Source organism: Pan troglodytes, chromosome 4 (assembly GCF_028858775.2).
Source record: "Pan troglodytes isolate AG18354 chromosome 4, NHGRI_mPanTro3-v2.0_pri, whole genome shotgun sequence".
NCBI classification, from domain to species: domain Eukaryota; kingdom Metazoa; phylum Chordata; class Mammalia; order Primates; family Hominidae; genus Pan; species Pan troglodytes.
The window spans coordinates 136,589,762-136,609,553 of NC_072402.2; the positions used below are offsets into that span (position 1 = coordinate 136,589,762).

General features: G+C 40.5%; 2 protein-coding genes across 7 annotated transcripts in view; one reads left to right on the plus strand and one right to left on the minus strand.

The window, feature by feature from the left end:
• CTNNA1 (catenin alpha 1) overlaps positions 1 to 19,792 on the plus strand; it is a 177,615-nt gene that overhangs the window by 107,663 nt on the left and 50,160 nt on the right. The window contains exon 1 of one of the 5 annotated variants that reach the window (XM_009449748.5): positions 10,490 to 10,898. The exons of 3 other annotated variants lie outside the window; for them this stretch is intronic. The gene's annotated coding sequence lies outside the window, so the exon portion shown is untranslated. Of the gene's footprint in view, positions 1 to 10,489; positions 10,899 to 19,792 lie in introns of those variants that run through there. One more of the 5 variants, XM_009449747.4, reaches the window with a different exon arrangement.
• Positions 4,228 to 10,480, minus strand: LRRTM2 (leucine rich repeat transmembrane neuronal 2). Of its 2 annotated transcripts, none has more exons than XM_009449750.5 (2): positions 10,068 to 10,191; positions 4,228 to 9,288 (listed from the first exon to the last, which is right to left on the minus strand). In XM_009449750.5, exons 1-2 carry the CDS (start codon positions 10,095 to 10,097, stop codon positions 8,170 to 8,172), a joined length of 1,149 nt encoding a protein of 382 aa, XP_009448025.1. In that variant the 5' UTR covers positions 10,098 to 10,191; the 3' UTR covers positions 4,228 to 8,169.

Here is a 19,792-nt window from a genome sequence, read left to right on the forward strand (position 1 = left end):
GATGTAGTGGAAGATGTGTTTTTTGTTTTTGTTTTTGTTTTTGGAGAGGGAGTCTCGCTCTGTTGCCCAGGCTGGGGTGCAGTGGCGCGATCTCGGCTCACTACAACCTCCGCCTTCCAGGTTCAAGCAGTTCTCTGCTTCAGCCTCCCGAGAAGCTGGGATTACAGGTGCTCGCCACCACACCCGGCTAATTTTTGTATTTTTAGTAGAGACGGGGTTTCACCATCTTGGCCAGGCTGGTCTTGAACTCCTGACCTCGTGATCCACCCGCCTCTGCCTCCCAAAGTGCTGGGATTACAGGCGTGAGCCACCGCTCCCGGCCGGAAGATGTTTTTAATTTTAAATTGTACTCCTCGTGTAGAAGATGTGTAATATAATGTAGTAGGTGTTTACTGGGTGTCCCTTGTGTGTTGGAGCCCTGTTGTCTGGTCCCAGGGATGTGATAAAGAGGAAACACCAGCTGTTGAAAGTGCTTGGTTCATTCTTGCAGAACTTCTAGGCTCCACCCACCCTTGGGTCACGGCAAAGTTTAGGTCATCACAGAGTGCGCAGCATGCTTGTGTAGGCTCCTTACCCTTAGCCTTTATCAAGGGTCCTGATGAAGAACAACTCTGCCTGTTCTCTAGAACCTCCTTAGAGGGACAGTCCAACGTTGTTCCTACAGCTGGCTCCATTTTATAAATAATTCACAGGTTTTTTCACTTAAGTGTCTCTTTTTCCAGAGAAACCAATGTGCTGCTTTATCCGATGAAAGCTGTTGGTTTTATTCTTTGTTTTGGCCATCAGGAAGATCAGGGCCAAATTGGTGTATAGTGTATACTAGAAATAACGATTTCATTGCTGTACTAGGCCTTCCTAACCCCTTTTTGTAATTTATCAAAACCCATTAGATCTGGTAAAATATCTGGACTCACATACAATATTGTATTATAATTTTAAGACGTTCTTGCGTCCTGAAACGTATTCTGGACCCTTGGGGTTAAGAGTCCTGCTTTTGATCTTTTTATATCTTTATTTCACTATTCTGTACATAGTTTTATTCCAAGTTTCCTTGACTGTATAGAAGTAGGTTATGTGTAAATGATAAATAACATTGTTTTTAGAGGTTTTGGGTACTGAGCAGTTGCCCTCCATGTATTTGACAGCGAGGCAATGGGAAATGTTTTTGTTCATCACAAGAGGAAATTTTTTGGCCCTCACGATGATGAAATTGGTAGGCTAATTATAAATGGCTGCAGAGGCTGGGTGTGGTGGCGAACGCCTGTAATCCCAACTCTTTGTGGGCTGAGGCGAGTGGATCACTTGAGCCCAGGAATTCAAGACCAACCTGAGCAACACATGGTGAAACTCTGTCTCTACCAAAAATGCAAAAATTAGCCAGTCTCATAACCCGGTCTGGAAATAATTAATTAATTAAAAATGGCTGTAGAGTTTTGGTACAATGATTTTCCAGGAAAAGCAACCTGTAGATTCTGTTGTAACTCATTTATTTATTTATTTATTTTGGTACAAATACTAGGGCCTAAAGATGGAAGTCTTATGCTCTAAACACAATTGTCAATAGATATTCAGTAAACTTTATGATGTTTTTACACCTCTTCTGTGTGGTTTTTGGTAAAATCTTGATGAAAGCTATAAAAAGGCTTTGGCAATTGTCTCTAGGGCTGCAGTTTTCATATCTGTTTCCTAAGTGAGGCATGAACCATTGGCCTCTGCCCATCAGGGTTGCTGTTCGCAGATGCTTCTTCATGCTGGATTTCTATTGGGAGTTCCTGACTTGGAGGCATTGGGCAAGCCTTTGCTCTTCAGCCTCCATATATAGAGGGTAGTATTTTCATTTGTAGGCTTCGCAGGATAGGATGCTTGATTGTACTTGACTTTGGAGATTTCTTGCTCTTTACTGTCCTCTTCAGATAGTAGAAGGGGAGGTTTAAGATGTGTCCCTTAAGAGTATTCCCAAAACAAGTATTGAGGATAAAGGTCAAATTCATGCTAAGGAGAAATGTTTTTGCAGTAGCTATGACTTTCACCTCTTTTTCCCCTTCCCTCTTTGTAAAAGACAATTTGTAGTACATTTTGTCTCTCTAAGGGAGACATGACTACCCCAAATTTTTAAACAGACCAGGAAGAATCTATTGTATATTTGAGTGGGAACCTGAGAATGCTGTGGCATATAGACAAAATTAATTAAAATAACTGATAAATCAGATGTAGCTTTAAATGGGATTTTCAAAATTAAAATGTAGGAGAATTATGTTAATAAGCTCTGCTTTTAACTCTATCAAGTATAGGAATGTGTTCCTTTGTGCAATTTAAAACCACCATCACCTATGCCCTCTAGTGCTTATGGGATGAGTTTGACAATAGAATTGTGTTCTCTGTTTCCTGCTTCTGCCCTGGTTACTGCTGATATTCCTGGTGTGAGAGTTCTCTTAGTCTCTCTGATCCCAGCTTCCCTGGCATTGGGAAAAGGGTGGCTTTGCCTATTCCTCCATGTGGTCCTGCTATGCTGCTGTGGTGCTGGAGAAACAATAAGTGCATCTGGGCAAACATGGCAGACTACTTGGCAGTCAGCTCCTGGAAGCCAGGGCAGTTTATGCCCTAGCACTGCCCAGGTGTAGAATCCTGTCCTGAGGATGTTTATCTGTAGCAAGCCAAGGACATTATAGTTGACCCTTGAGCAACATGGGTATGAATCGTTAAGGTCTACTTATATGTGGATTTCCTCCCACCTGTGATAACCCTGAGACAGTAAGACTGACTCCTTTTCTTTCTCTTCCTTCTCGGCCTACTCAATGTGAAGACAACAACAAGGATGAAGGCCTTTATGGTGATCAGTTCCACTTAATGATAAATGTATTTTCTCTTATGATTTTCTTTCTTTCTTTTTTTTTTTCTTTTTTTTTTAAGATGGAGTCTCACTCTGTCACCCAGACTGGAGTGCAGTGGCATGATCTCAGCTCACTGCAACCTCCGCCTCTGGGTTCAAGCAATCCTCCTGCCTCAGCCTCCTGAGTAGCTGGGATTACAGGCGCATACCAGGTTGCCTGGCTAATTTTTGTGTTTTTAGTAGAGATGGGGTTTCGCCTTATTGGCCAGACTGGTCTCAAACTCTTGACCGCAGGTGATCCACCCACCTCAGCCTCCCAAAGTACTGGGATTACAGGCGTGAGCCACCATGCCCCACCATGATTTTCTTAATAACATTTTCTTTTCTCCAGCTTATTTTTGTAAGAATACCATATATCATACATATAACATATAAAATACGTATTATTTTGACTGACGGTATTAAATATGTGTTATCTAATATGGACTGACCGTTTATGTTATCAGTAATGCTTCTTCTAGTCAGCAGTAGCTATTAATAAAAATTTTTAGGAAGTCAAAAGTTATATGCAGATTTTCGACTGTGTGGAGCAGGGGGTTGGCACCCCTAACCCCAGTGTTGTTCGAGGGTCAACTGTAGTTTAAAATCTTCCCTTCCTTTTCCCATCTGTACTCACTGAGTCGTCATCCGGGGTGGAGGAGGTCATGTAGGGATCTTCATGGTCCTAGTGTGTAAGCACCTGTGGACCTCCCTCCTAGGAGTGGCATGCAAGGTGCTGCTGGGATGGACATCAACCAACCCCCAAGGTAGAGGCCAAGTCGCTGTTGGCTAGATACAGGCAATTGGTACCTTTCCGAAGCTCTCTGTGGTGTTAGTTCACTGTAATGGAGGATTCAGAGAGGGGCAGCCAACTCCATGCCCTGTGAGCCTGGGACAGTTGTTTGTCCACTTGCTCAGGCTCTTGACAGAGCAGCTTCTTACTGCATGACAGCTTTTTAGGCACTCTTCCTTCTCACCACTTTACCTTTACTTTCTTCTTATCCTAGTTTTACCTCTCTCTGAATGAAGACAGGTAATGATTAGCTGCCCCTTTTTTCAGTGGACACATTTGACATTGTAGAGGAACATGGAATAAAACAACTGTTCATTTAAGATTTCTATGTCTGTCACAAATGGCTTTTCAAGTTTCACATGTCAAAATTGATAGGTTATCAAGGAAAAGTAAAAAGAAGGCATTCGCTTTTTACAGTATACACAATTTTAATAACAAAACTTTCCTGTACACTGCTCTTTATGTTACCCTCCCCCCTCCCAAAACACCCTGCATAATAGTATTTTCTTCCCACCCTCAACCCATCTGCCCACCTCCCACCCAAAAAGAAAAATGGCTCTTGAAGGTGATTGAACACAATGTATTTGGACTGTACTTTGAGTTTCCAGTCTCAGTGTTGATAGGAAGGTTCACCAAACATTCCATATATCAGACTTAAAAAAAAACAAAAACAAAAAACCGCTAAGGACAAAAATGTTAGTTGAAAGAGTTGCAGAGGTTTCCAAATGTTTGCAATAGCAGAATGAAAGCTTAAACAGTCATTTTCTATTTGTTTTTGGCCTTATTCAAGTACTATGAGTTTGCCCCAGGTTAGATAGAGAAATATTTAATTATCTATAGATGGCCTTACTGTCTCTCTCTCTCTCTCTTTTTTTTTTTTTTCCTGGCTCAAGGGCTTTAGTCAATAAGATATGAAAAGTATGTCCCCAAACAGACTTTTCAGATAGGTCTGTCGCTGTATTCCTGTATTAGGAAAACGATCATGTAAGTCAGCTGTTAAAAATATTCTTTAACAAATTTTATATTGATATCCACACTTCAGAAAAAGAACAGGACATTTATAGCTTTTTCCCCTGATAGCTGTGTGTAGGAAGTGTGCCTTAAGAAAATGAAATGCCTGTTTTGAATTTTAGAATTCAAACCTAGTGCTACATAGGGCTCATTTTTATTGGAAAGATGGAGTCTAGCTCTTGGTGACTAGCATTAGAATAAGCAGATGGATTTTAATAATTAGTGGCGTTGGGAAGTTCAGTCAATTCCATTTATTGAATTGGTACAGAAATTAACTTAGGCACATTAAGAAATTACATGTGTTAGTACAGATTTTTGGCTTAAAAAATTAGTATCTTTGCTTTTTGATGCTGGCAGTGGGTATTCTCAGAGTTGTGTGTGGATTTACAAGTTTATCAGCCCACTCTTTTCAGAAAGGTGATTGAAATCCCTGTCATGCTACAGAAATGAATATAAACGATTTCAAACTAGTTCTTGGTTTCTAGATGGGTATGGTATCATAGTCTTCTTTAGCTTTCCTTTTTCCAGAGAGATTAATTATTTTTCTGGTTCTTAATGGTCATTTTCCTCTAATCTTAAAAATAGAAAAAAAATGGAGTGGGTAGTGGTGGTGAAGAGGATAAAACCCCATCAAAAAACAAAAGCTCTGACACTGTGTAACCAAGATCCGCAGCGTTGCCGTGATGCTGTTCCGTTCTAGCCAGTTGGTAAAGAAAGCACAGATGACTAACAGTCTAATCTTCAAACCTGTGCTGATTCTGAAACACAAATGGACAAAAATGAAAGGAAATCTTGCCTTCTACAGGCAATTAAAAAGGGAGGTTTTTGCTTTTAAATGAGAAAGGAAAATACCTTTTTGGTACTACTGTCATTCACTTTTCTTAAAGGACATTACCCAGAAAAATGGAAGGCAAAAAATTTTGATTTTTTTCAACTGGAAAGTATGCCTCGCTAGCCTTGGCTATGCTGTTCCTCTGAATTAGTAAATGGCTTGCTTTTCCAATTTGCTTTTGTCCATACACTAAGGATTTTGCCTGTTATGGTCCTTTAAGGATTAAGGTGGTGGAGATTCCCAGCCAAAGAAGGGGATTTCTTACCCATCCCACAGTTTAAATCTTAATTTTGTTTGTGGTTTGAAATGATGGAAAATACTCCTCTGCTGTCCTTCAGGGCTGATGGAATCTTGTGTGCTCAGGACACAGTTGTGTTGTGACCAAGCTGTCTGTCACCTGACAAATGGCAATGGTCGTCCTGATAAATGGGTTGGTAAATTTTAGCTCGTGGTGCTCTTATTTGTAATAGGGGCTTCTAATTCAGCCTGTCTGTGGGGAAGTAGGGCGCTGTGCTCTATGCTGTTAAATCAGCTTCTGTCTCTGCCCAGACAAGCCCAGGGTCTGGTTTAACAAGAGATAAAATACTCACCGCTCGAGATCAACTGAATTGAACTGGGCTGAGACTTTGACAAACTAATCTGCCCACCTTAAAAAAGAGCACATTTTTACTGTAATTTGTGATCTTGTCTGCTTTTTACCGAGAGATGTTAGGTGAAGGGTACTAAGGTACCCATCTCTTAGTATTAAAGAAGAAAAATTGTGATTAAATCTTACTGGCTAAACTATAGCCTTAACATGTTTTCAGTTCGATCCTGGGAAGAAAAAATATGCCCTGAATGAAGGATATCATGTTGATGTTGATGTTGGGGAAAAGATAACTTTAAAAATGGTAGTGGCTTTCTCTAAGGTTTTATGTCTTTTTCCTACATACAGTAAATGGCAGTTGTAAAAAATGCTCATTTTCTAAAATCAAGTTAGTGCTATAATTTTACAGTTTTTTCAATATATGGAACAATGTTTATGGAAAAATTCTGTGTGAATGAGTAGCTTGCATCTAAATTCCAAATATTTAATAGGTTTTCTTTAGAAATCATAATACAAGAAACTGAATACCTGTGGTTCTTTTCTGCATGAAAAATGTGGCATCCTTATCATTTGTTAACTATGGCATGTTTATATTTACATTGGAGGATCTACCCCTCTTCCCTTTTCAGCAGCAGGTCCTTTCCCTGTTTGGTGCAGATTGTGTATAATCATTGTTGGCTGCCTTGTAACTCCAGCTAACCTGAGAGTCAGATTTCAAAATCTGCCTTTCCTTTTAATCCCTCACCTCCGTGCTGCGTTCAAGTTACCACTGTGTGGCTGCATAGGCATGTCGAGTTGTTCTGCCATAAGATTCATCTCAGTGGTGCTGTTTTCTTCACCTATCACTGAACTACACTTACAGCGTGAATGCGTATCTTTATTGAAAGATCGAAATGTATTATATAATAGTTAGAAAGTGTTTTTTTTCATGGTTCCTTTGTAATACAATAAGAATCAGTGTTAAGCCTGTTGCTAGCCAATTATTTTTAACTTGGCTCTTTGAGGTTTGAAGATCAGGAAAAAGCAGAAGAAAGAGGTTTAAACCCCTTTGTCAAGGCATCTTTGATCATGATAGTTGAGAGAGAGAGAGAGCGCGAGTGTGTGTGTGTGTGTGTGTGTGTGTGTGTGTGTGTGTGTGCTTTTAAATTGGAGGGAGCATGTCAGGATTGTTAAATTGACTCAGTTTGTCTTGTTTATCTCCAAAATATCTTCTAAATCTTTTTTCACATATTAATGTAAACATAGGATTTAGTACATTAATTAGTACAATGACAGTTTAATGCTAGTTTAAAACAATTGTCTAAATGCCACAAAAATCATGTCCATTATAAGTCAAACGAGAAATGTATAAGAAGTCGGTGTAATTATTTAGGATTGGTTTCATTGTAATGAGACCTTTTCACAGTCACTTGGATTCATTGTGTAAATATATTAAAGAGTCACTCAGCTTATTAGAATTACATTTAAAGGGTTCTGAATTCATGATATGGACTTTGATAATATCTACTAACCCAGGCAGAAACTCTGGAAGAAGAATGTTTAATATTTACCAGTCTTCAGCATACATGAAATTCTACTTCCCACCCTGGCAAGAAATTGAAGATTTGAGTAAATACCAAATTATCATACAAGAGAACTTTACTAAGTCTCCTTTTAAGCAGCAAGATAGTTGTGGTACATGGGATGGAGAGCAGTGATCAAACAGGTATTGATCTGTATCTGTTTCTGCCCAATAGCTTCTTTCTAAATTGTTTTCAGTAGAAAAAAATAGTATATGGAGACCTTAGTGTAAAGGTTTACACACGATTGTATATAATTACATACATTTCTTATTTTGAAGTAAGCATTTTAGACTTTCCAACAGGAGTGCAAATTAATGTGAGCATTGATTCATTTAACACTTAAAATATGGTTTCATTTAAAAAATTAAAAATACTTCAACACTTCAAAAACTAAGTCTCCACTTAGTTTGGAAAATTAGGCTTAATGTCACCATTGGTAAAAATTAGATATGTATTTAGCCTCTACTATGTAAAATAGGTTACTTATCTGATGTGATTTTTGATGACGGGTAGATATTATACTTCACATTCTTTGTATGGCAGCTGCTGACACTTGCACTGTCCATAACCATTAATGATGATGAAGGGTCCTTCATGGGTGGGTTCATATTCATTATACGGTCCTTGGTCTGACATGTTTGACATATGGAGTCGTGTTTGGGATCGGAGCTGCCTGTGGTTCTGAACCATTGAGCACTGCCTAATTCTTCTTAAAGTGGGAGGGCAGCACTTCCTGGAGATGAACACTATAAAAATAATAAAAAAGAAAGAAAACAATAAAGCCATTGTTCCCGTAATTACCCGCTGAGTGAAGATGGCATTGTCTGGTTCAGGAAAGTGTTCCTCGGTAGTAACTGCTATGCCTGCAGTAGTTGGGATTTCTTTGTCTCCCACATGGTAACTTGATGAGCTTATTCTTTTTGTATATTCAGTGGTTGGATCTCTATAAGTTGTAGCCATGACAGTGACAGTGGTTGACAAATTCCAGCAGAGCTGAAATCCATGGACTGCATCTAGAATATCCTCTCCTTGGGTGTGGTCAGGACTGTGGCATAGGATGGAGTGTTCCCACCGACCTTGGAAACTGCCCAGCCAGGAGGCCAGAGCACATATTCGGGCGCTGCATTCCCACAGATTGCCAGAGAGACCAACGGTTGTGAGGGATCTCAGGGAGTTTAAGATCTTGGAATCAAGGCTGTTTAACTTGTTGTTATCCATGAGGAGTATTTTAAGATTGGGCATCGTTTCAAACACTGTCAAGTCGATGGCTTTGATTTCATTTCCAGTCAGGTCTAGCTTTTCTAAAGTGCCCCAGGTCCACTCCATCCCACATGTCAAGTTGCTGATTTTGTTCCATTGTAAGAAGAGCGTGTGCAGACTGCTTAGCCGTAGGAAATGAGCAAAATTAATCTTCGTCAGCTGGTTGTGCTCTAGGTGAAGCTCTCTCAGTTTAATTAATCCTGCAAATCCATTGCGAGCCAAACTTCGCAAACGATTTGTGCTCAAATCCAGAAACTCCAGACTACGACAGTCCCAGAACAGGCGTACTGGGATAGTCCGCAGGGAGTTGGAACGTAAATGCAAGGTCTGCAGCTTCCGAAGGCCATAGAAGAGCTCTGGGTGCAGAGATGACAGCTGATTAAAAGACAGGTCCAAATTTTGCAGGTTAATCAGTTGGGTAAAAGTTGTGTTTGGCAAGTAAAATATTTTGTTGGAACTTAAGATTAATTCCTTAAGTTTATATAGTCCTTGAAAAGCATCTTCTTTTACTGTTGAAATTTGATTGTGATCTAAGTGGAGCCAAGTAAGTTGACTGAAGCTGGCAAATTGATCTCTTTCGAGCTCTGTGATGTGGTTGTGCCTCAGGGACAGGCCCAGAGAGCCCTTGTCTGTGGCGTTTGGCACTGAGTGGAAGCCCTGAGAGTCGCAGTAGAAGAGCAGCTTCTCGCAGCGGCATTTGGGTGGACACGCCATACCCAGGGCAGGCAGCATTTTTAAAACCATACTCATTGCATATATTGCTGCCAGCATAGGGGCCCCTAATGGCCACTTGAAATGTAAGCCTGCAGAATATAATTTAAGGAAAACAAGAAGATAGGATATTTTTCAGCAGAACATATGGGCTATTTAAAAAAAACAACCACCACCAACATTATAGCAAAAGATTTCACTGCATATAACTTATTTTTCATTTACTGCAGAAAAATTAACCTTATTGGTATGACTGGACCAAAACTTAAGCCATTTAAAAAGAAGATAAAACATGTCTCTGTCATCATCGATATATGCTTTTACCTAAACCTCAAAATCCAAAATATGACGGTGATTTCCCTCATAAAATGTGAATTCGGTAGCTTATTTTAAAAGCGTGATTCCTTGTTGAATGTACAAGACATATAAATGCACAGACTTACCCATTCTTCTGAGCACATTGGAGGCTGCATTCAGTCGCGGTTGTTAGACTCAACGCAGTGAGTCTGTAAAAGGCTCTAACATGTAGGAGCCTTTGACCAGTTTCCTGTTTTCTGTGTCCCAGGCTTTCCAAGTAAAATTGAATCCACCAGGACGAGTTGTTTTTTCCTTAGGATATCCCTCTGGAAAGCATTGGTTTCATTTTCTGTGATTGCTCTGATCCCTAAATCAGTTTTGAATATAAGTTATTAAATTTCTCCACCTCTAACTGCTCAGCTGGTTAATCAAAGCTTCAGTCTCCTTTCCGCAGCCGTTAGTTCTCTTGGTCTTAACTTGTTGATGGCAGATGGGTGGCTTGTTGCAGAGAAGAGCTCCTGGAGCAGCATGAGTGCATTTACTGAAAAGCTTTTCCGAGAAACGGCACAAGAATGGATTTGCTTATGTGCTGCGACCACACAGAACTGTATATAGGCTGACGTCACCGGATGACGTGTCTTTTGTTTGGGTGTTCCAGAAGCTTTACTGTTATAAAGCACCATGCTTTGTAACAGCATCGGGGTCGTTGCAGGACCCCCTGATTACAATAAAGCGAGAAAGAAGAACTCCTGACTTAAAAACATGGTATTCCTTCAGTGTAGGAAGCAGCAGTGAGGTTGTAATAAAGGCTGCATTCAAGAAGACCCATCTGAACAGTGAGTTGGGTTAGCAGAGTGATGATTTTTAATGCTTGTGAGAGCCAGTGTTAGACTGCCGATTCTGCATAGAGAGATCATCTAAATGGGCAGAAGCCTGCACAATTTATGAAGTGCTGATTTAATACCAGCCTATGCAAGGTAGTGTCGCTGCACTGGTAGTTTGGAAAGCTATTCAGTTGCCTTGTTGTCATGCTTGGTTAAAATCAAAGTATGACTATGATTTGCTTTAGATGTGTTGATAAACTAGCTAAGTGGGCTTGGCTTGTTTGTCATCAAGAGCTTAACATTATAAACGAAGAATAAAGGGGGAGGGGAAGCTTGCAAAACAAAGCATGTGGTTATTTTTTTCTTTGAGAATTTCAGGGGAACTCTAAAAAGATTTCTCTTTCTTTCTCCTATTTTATAACAATGTTTTGTCGCCATACTGATTGAAAAATAATGCTGAGTTGATCTTTAAATGCCCTCCTGGGAGGACAAGGCAGGTTGATACAGTCATTTTAATGCACATGCCCTAACAGCAAAGCAGAGATGATTTAGGACAAGTGATACCGTGTAGCTGGATTCTGACATGGCCCCTTTTATTTTACCTCAGAATCTCACCTGCTCCGTAACTAAAAGCCTCCGCTGGTACTGAGGTTGGTGGTTGTGACACTGAAATAATAGAGCATTTGCACCCTAGTTCCCAGCCACCCAGTGGCTGACTTAACTGAGCCTACTGCTGTTGTTAGAACCTGTCTTGTGAATACAAAAGGTCACTCATGCTTTGGACTGGGATTTTTGTTTTGACTTGATTTTGCTTGCCCTAACTCCAGTTTCTCCCTGTTGAATGGTGTCTTCACTTTTTAGACCTCAGTTGTGGATGTATAGCTCCATGTTTAGTGTTATATAAATGCAAAAGATGTTTCTAGATGTTATATTTTCAGGCCTGACAAAGGTAAGCCCTTTTCTACATCTTGCCTTATTGATTTGACCCAACATACCTATTTCTCCCATATCATTGGCACTTATCCTTTGTGGGTCTTGTCTCAGACCTAAGGACAGACATCTTTAAAACTACTGATGGTGTCTGTGAAACAAGAACATCGTTGGCCTTTTTGGTTCTGAGGGATTCATCCCACTGGGCAGATCTAAGAAGTAATTGTCTTGGGTAAAATTTTTCTGTTGTAGTGTTGTGCTGGAGTGAGAGCTGTGAGACTCCAAGGTCCCTTCCTTAGGGCTCTGTGTAAAGGTGCTATGAAAACTGCAGCAGTGCAGGTGTGTGGTTTGAGTCCTCCTAGAAGTGATCCCAAGGTAGAATTAGAAGTACAAGAGGCAAAAATGCCTACGAAGTACAAAGGGAGACAGAAGGCAGCAGGAATGCTCTGAGAGTCTTCGTACCACAGGGCAGGTCTGACACCTGTGAAGGGACAGAGGAAGCAAAGAAGATGAGATCGGCATTGTGGTTCTTAGACAAATTTTGTAGGCTGAATGGAAATTCCCAAGCCAAAGTTGCCAGTGAACAGACTCTTGAGTCCTTAGCAATGAGCCTGCACTAGTACGTCCTCTTTGTTCCTTCTTGCTGGTTAAAGAAGGGAGGGAAACAAGTCCTGGTTTAGACCCGGGGAATGCTACTCCCCCTCTGACCTTAATCCTTCCTATAGTCTCTCTCAATAGGCTAGAACTTCTTAACCTGGTTCCATAAACTGTCTTGTGAAATTTTTTTGCTTGTTCATTTTTCTGTGGATAAGGTTGAGTCCGATTCCTACAGGGTCTCTCACCCTAGGTTTCAGAGCTGCTGTTCTACAGGAACTTGCCCCCAAAAGTTCTAAGGACAGTAGTCTCATAGGAGTGGTCTCTTAAATTTCTTAAATGAAAATAAGCCCTTGGGATGTTGTAAATGCCCTTATTGAAGTCAGCTACCTTCTGATGAAAAAAATCCTTTGCCACGCAGGAGAAGCTGGATTAAACTCTTCTCTCAAGTAACTACTTTAGTTCCTTGGGGAGAAAAGCATTTTAGTCAGTTGGATTAGAGCCACCACGATTAGGAATGAGTTGTGTGTTAACATGCAGAAGGAAAAGCATCTCCGTGCCCTTAAACTCTTGGTTTTTAGTCTGCTTGGCCTACCTCTTAAATACTAATAAATGGAGACTACTTAAATTATATTATCTCAGTACTATTATAACAGATTTGTGGGCAAGGAAAATTGCCCAGAGAAGCATCAGTGCAATCAAGAGTAATTATTTTTTGAAGGCCTCTGAGGAAGTGGGCACTAATGCTTGCAGTATCATGGTGCCCAGAGAGCACAGCCACTTCCAGGTCACCAGCCATCTTTCTCACCTGCCCACTCTTTGGGTTCAAGAGGTTCAGGCTGTGGAACCAAAGAAGACATGGAGTTTGCCTTAAAATTGGTAGAGTGCAGAGTTCCCATTGATGGAATTTTGTATCATTTTTTGGTCTTTATCTTTCTTTAGCTAAAAGGGCTACATATCTATTTTTCTAAACTTTCTCTTGGTTTCGCTGTAGAGCAGCTTTTTTCCACAAACATACGCCGTTGACTTAAAGTGGCAATACTACTTCTGGAAGGTACTGTCCATATGATCTGTTTCAATTTTCATTGCTTTAGATGTTCATGATAAGGCAAAGGAGAAGTAAAATCTAACCTGTCTCCTCTCTGTAAATGGTTTTAAGCAAATTAACTGAGTCAAGTGGCAGGGCTTAGATGGCTGTAGTTGTCTGCATTCCTCCACATGAGAGTTTGCTTTTCATATGTATTGCTGATTAGGGAGAGTTATTCCCCTACTTGGAGAAGCAAATGTACAGATATATTCATGAAATTTCCTGTTCTTCTGTGGGAGGGAGGGTAGAGAGGGAGCTTTATATTTGCTTTATGCTAAAAAGGCAAATGTTTCTTTCATCATACCCAGCTCCAAAAATTGTGTATGCCCTGGCACCAAAGTGTTGCCCAGAGGTGTTTTGGAGGAGCATGTTAAAATAAACCTTGTTGCTGGCAGTCTCAATCCCTGCTTTTAAAAAAATGATAGCTGGCCAGGCACAGTGGTAGCCTGTAATCCCAGCACTTTAGGAGGCCGAAGTGGGTGGAGCATGAGGTCAGGAGTTCAAGACCAGCCTGGCCAAGGTGGTGAAATCCCGTCTCTACCGAACATACAAAAATCAGCTGGGCACGGTGACAGGAGCCTGTAATCCTAGCTACTCAGGAAGCGGAGGCAGGAGAATCGCTTGAACCAGGTGGCAGCCTGGGTGACAGAGTGAGACTCCGTCTTTAAAAAAAAAAAAAAAAAAAAAAAAAGCCATTTTTAGGGTGGAGGTCCTAGATGTTGTGTGTCTTATGTCCTCTGCTAAGAACCTTTTAAGGTGTTAACTGGCAACCACATACTTAGGTTTATGTCGTAGCCAGACTTGTATTAGAGTAAGTGGGTTTTACTAGCTTGTCTTTTTTTGAAAGAGAAGGGAATCTTTCAATAGTAGAGTGTCTACATTAGACTACCAGAATCTCCATTTCTGCCTGGATCCTTGTCTCCATCCCTTCCTTCTGTTGATTTTATTTTGTTGTTGTGTTTTTTTTGTTTTTTTTTTTTTAAAGACAGTGTCTTCGCTCTTTCACCCAGGCTGGAGTGCAGAGGCACGATCATAGCTCACTGTAACCTTGAACTCCTGGTTCAAGTGATCCTCCAGAGTAGCTAGGACTACAAGCACATGCCACCATACCCAGCTAATTAAAAAAATTTTTTTCGTGGAGACAGGGTCTCACTATGTTGCCTAGGCTGGTCTCGAACTCTTGGCTTCAAGAGATCCTCTCACCTTGGCCTCCCAAAGTTTCTGGGATTACAGGTGTCAACCACCATGCCAGCTGATTTTGATTTTTAAAGTCCTTTTGTTATCTTGTTAGTAAACACAACTGAGAAAGCAGTAGAAGGGGATTCTGATTACACTAACAATGGTAAGCAGTGTTTCTTTGGATGCACCTTACACATTTTGGGACATATCCTTCTAGTTTTGGATACATGTGCACTCCGGCAGTTGTTGCTGTTGGGGAAGTTTCAGGATCAGAATCATGTGACGACCTGCTTCCCTTGTATTTTGTGCCCAGGGCTAGATAGTTCAGCAGGAAATCTTGGAGCAATGCGTCTAAGTTGGGCATTAGGTTATGGAAGATCTTCCATAGAAGTTTGGACAGATGAACGTTTATACTATTAAGATGTTTTATTTCTCCTATTATAGACATCAAAACAAAAATAACAGAATCTATCTTGAAGTTTTTGTGTTTGTTCGTTTGTTTTTGAGACAAGGTCTCACTGTGTTGCCCAGGTTGGAGTGCAGTGGCGTAACCTCCCAGGCTCCATTGATCTCCCTCCTTAGCCTCCCAGATAGCTGGGACTAGAGGTGCGTACCACCATGCCTGGCTAATTTTTTGTGGAGACGGGGTTTCATCATGTTGCGCTAGGCTGGTCTTGAACTCCTGGGCTCAAGCCATCCTCCCACCTCAGCCTCCCTAATCGTTGGGATTACAGGCATGAGCCACCATGCCCAGACCATCTTGAAGTTTTGATTAAAGCACAGGCTGAAATGTTTATGGCAACCTCCCCGCCACCCCTTTTAAAACTCTTCTTCTGCTAGTGGCTTCATTGTGTTCATGTTTCCCCTTTCCTCTCTGTGTAGCATGCTTCATCTTTTATTCTGAAATACATAGCCAAGTTTGGGGTTGTCCTTCCTTTCTCCTCTCTACATTTCTGAGTAGCTTTTGATGTAGATGTTATTTCCTCTTACCTACATAAATGGCCCAAGGGGCTATACAAAGAAAGCTGTTTGCACAGGATAGAATTAAGAGGTAAGATACCCATTCATACTTACTTGAAGAATCATTCAATTTTAGTGGACTCTCTGACCCAGTTGTCTAAATTTAAGGGGTTAGTTTGCATGTTTGTTGGCTATATGCTAGCACTTAAGGTGGATGAAGCTTGGAAACCATCATCTGAGAACCCTCTTAATAGGTTCTGAGCTGGAGGGGCAGTGACAAGTGATATGGCAAGGAAAAAAAAAGACACATTGAATATGTGATGTTGTTAATGCAAAGAAAATTCATAAAAATTTGGCCCAAAGAGAACAAGATCATTTCTTACTCTGTATGGTTTATAGCAGCATGTCAGCATTCCGTCTGCAGTTGAGATGTTGATTCCTCCTTGTATTGCACATTGCTGAAAGGGGCTTCCTGAGGCTGGAGAGAGCAGTGAGGTAAGACTGTCCTCCTTGAGAGCTTGTCTTGATGCTTGTTGCGTTTGTCTGTGTATGTCTGCAGTGTCTGTTCTGCTCTTTGTAATTTAAGAAGAGGGCATTCTTTGAAAAGAATTTGGGAATACAGGACTATATAATCATTGTATTCCAAGATTGATCTACTGTTGAGCTTTGCATAAAGCACTCCCAGCAACTCTTGTTACATGTTCAGCTTAGGCAGAGTCCACCAGCCATTTGTGGGCCAGGTAGAACAACCAAGGTCAAATTGCTTCTCCTGTTATTCATTAAATGCATGTTGTACGACACTGTGTTGCCCAGCCCACAGCAAGCCTTTTAGCCCTACTCATGAAGACATGTATTGACTCCCTAAAAGCTGCTAGTTTCCCTTAGTTTTCAAACATTTTTCTTGATAATTCTCTTTAAAGTTCTCTTTCCTCTCAGAAACCTTCTTGGTTGTGAGCAACAGCTTGGTTATCACTTCCTTTCTCAAGATCTTCATCTCTTGCTTTATTGAAGGTCCCTACTGTATGGATGACAGCCCCAGTTCTCTTTTTTATTGTCTTGGGTAGAAGAAGCTTCAATGCTGATTCTTACTTGGTCTTGTAAAATGCCATAATTCATTGTTTGTTGTTGTTGTTGTTGAATTTTCTAATGGCTGAGGAGGTATTTTATCTAACTAGATCTTCCTGTTAAACTAATCAGACCTCCTGTTTGTTACCTTTTTAAACAGTCCTTAAATGTTAAGGGTTAAAACACTGTATTTCACCCTCCTCTACCCACCTCAGGCTTACTCTAGATTAAAATGAGGATAGAAAGCAGAGGTTTATTTGAAGTCTTATATTCTAACTAGTGACAAGGAAGCAGAGACTGATGACTTGCCACACAGATTACACATGAAGTCCTATATCTTTTAAATGTGTCTCTAATTGGTTATTGGTTTCTCATTTCATTCATGTCCAATGGGAGACAGACAAGTCAACAGGTAATTATCCTAAGGTATGATTTGAGAAGGTCTTTGAGAGGAAACATGAGATGGTGTGGTAGCATTCTGTGGGGACACTGAACTTGAACTTAGGGCTGAGGTTGGCTAGCGGAAGCTTCCACAAGGAAGTAGTTTCTCATCTGAACGATGGGTAGGAGTTGGAAGGAGGGGAGAAGAGTATTTTATGTAGGTGAGAGAGAGCACGGCATGTCTGAAGAACAAAAATGTATGTGGGTGGGTCAGCATGGAAGATGGCAGAGTGACCATAGGTTCATTAAAGCAGTAGGAATGACCAGGTTCCATAGGGAGAATGTGTAGAAGAAGGAGAAAAGAAAGCCTTTGTTTAGCGGAAGAGGTTATGTGGATCTTTCAATGTAGGGCACTTTTTATCTAAGAAGTATGGTGAGATGATATTTGTTTCGTGCAGTCAGGTTGAGTAGCTTTTTTGTAGGTTCACCTGGAAACCTTTGCCTTTTCATTTAGGGACTAAAACGTGCCTTGAGATGCCACCAGCAATGCCAGGAACATATTTCATCCCTTCCAAACTGACAAGGGTTGGAGTAAAAAGTTTCCTCACTACTTCCAGTAATAGTTATACGCTACAGGGTTGCTTTTCCTAAGGTTATGTTTGAGTAACTTAATTTTTGTTCAGTTAATGCTAGAAATAAAAAATCATAACTTTAATCTCAAAAGAAGTAGAATCTTGTTTTTGTTTGTTTGTTTGTTTTTTGAGACGGAGTCTCGCTTTGTCACCCAGGCTGGAGTGCAATGGCATAATCTCGGCTCACTGCAACCTCTGCCTCCCGGGTTCAAGGGATTCTCCTGTCTCAGCCTCCCGAGTAGCTGGGATTACAGGCACATGCCACCACGCCTGGCTAATTTTTGTAATTTTGTAATTTTAGTAGAGACAGGATTTCACCATATTGGTCAGGCTGAAACCAAAGGTTTCAGCTTTGAGGCTAAAGGTCTCAACTCCTGATCTCAGGCTGTCCACCCGCCTCAGCCTCCCAAAGTGCTAGGATTACAGGCATGAGCCACCGCGCCTGGCAGAATCTTGTTTTAAAATGAGCAAGCTTTATACTTTCCTCAAGCTCAGTGTTAAGGTTGTGAGTGTGTCTATGTGTACTCATCTCTATTACATTTTAAATGATTGGTACCCTAAACTTGCTATTTGGACTGTATTTTTCTAAAATGATACTGTGATTTTAAAATGGTCTGTCTAGTATAACTTAAAGGGCTTAGTAAATAACTGCTCCTAAACTGCTCCCCTTCTGATTAATGAGGCATAAACCTCTATTTCCTGCAATAACAAGAAAGACAAATTGATTTTTTGGGTAGTTTGACAAAGACAGAATTAACAGATTCATGGTGTGGGTTGCATTGCATCTTAAAGTGAATTTTGGTGTGTGACTGTAATTCTTTCAAAAGTCAAATTCAAGGATTTGGTTTTACATAACTTGAACAGTAAATCTTTTTACTCAAATTGAGAAGATTCCTGGGCATTTCAGGTTGTAGGGGATTGGGCTTTCATGAAGTCTACATGCTCAACCTTTGGGTTTCAGATTCTAAGTGTTTTCTAGAACAAATGATCTATTAGAAACACCAGAAAAATGTGGCTAGGAACAATGGCAAACTTTACAGGGTTTATTTAGAGAAATTTTCTTGACGTGAGTGCTTGAGTATCTTAAGGAATATGCTGAGACTTTCCTGATTAAAGCATTAATTATGAAGTCAGTTTGATTGTGATTCAGTTTTAGCTATCTTTGTCTTAGATCCTGGTATTTTGAGCTTTAAGATTGCCAGTAAATAATTGCACGTCTCAAGCTGACTAGTGTCAACAAGAAAGAGTCAAACTCTGTAGAATGTTTGAAGAAATAAATATTCTAGGGCCCAATATGAGTGGCCAAGGCCCAAGGCACAGTCTCAAGAACATATTGCCAAGGTGGTTGGGTCATACCTTGATTTTATACATTTTAGGGGGACAGAATTTATAGGTAGACATCAATCAACACATGTAAGGTGTACATTGGTTTGGTCCTGAAAGCCTGGACAGTTTGAAAGGGTTGGTGGGGGGCTTCCAGGTCATAGGTGGATTCAAAGATTTCCTGATGGCAGTTAGTTGAAAGGATTAAGCTCTCCCTGAAGAGCTAAAGTCAGCAGAAAGAAATGTTTGTAGTTAAGATAAATGGAGGCGGGAAGCCAAGGTTCTTGTTATGTAGATGAAGCCTCCAGGTAGTAGGCTTCAGATATTAGATGGCAAATCAGATCCTAAAAGGTGCCAGATTCTTAGTTAAATTTCTCCTAAATCAGGAAAAAACCTAGAAAGGGAAGGAGATTCTCTACAGAATGTAGATTTTCCCCAAAAGTGACCAATTTGCAGGGCCATTTCAAAATATTAATATTTCAGATAAATACATTTTGGGGTAAAATAGTTGGATTTCTTTCAGGGCCTGCTATCTGTCATGTGATGTTATACTAGAGTCCATTTGGAATTTGGTATCTTATTGCTACAAATAATCTGCTTTGTCAGTCTTAGGTCTGTTTTAATGTTAGTGCTGGACAGTTGTGCCTGAATTCCAAAGGGGGAGAGTATAATGAGGCACATCCAACTCCCTCCTTCCCATGATGGCCTTAAACTAGTTTTTCAAGTTTACTTTGGAATGCCCTGGCTGAGAAGGGGGTCCATTCAGTTGGTTGGTTGACATTCATGACCCTGAATAAATCAGTTTATTCCTGCAGGTAGAAATCTTCCTATTTGAATGAGTTTTTGTTGAGACCTCTCCTCCCCATCAGTATTAATGGAATATTTAATTTGATTGG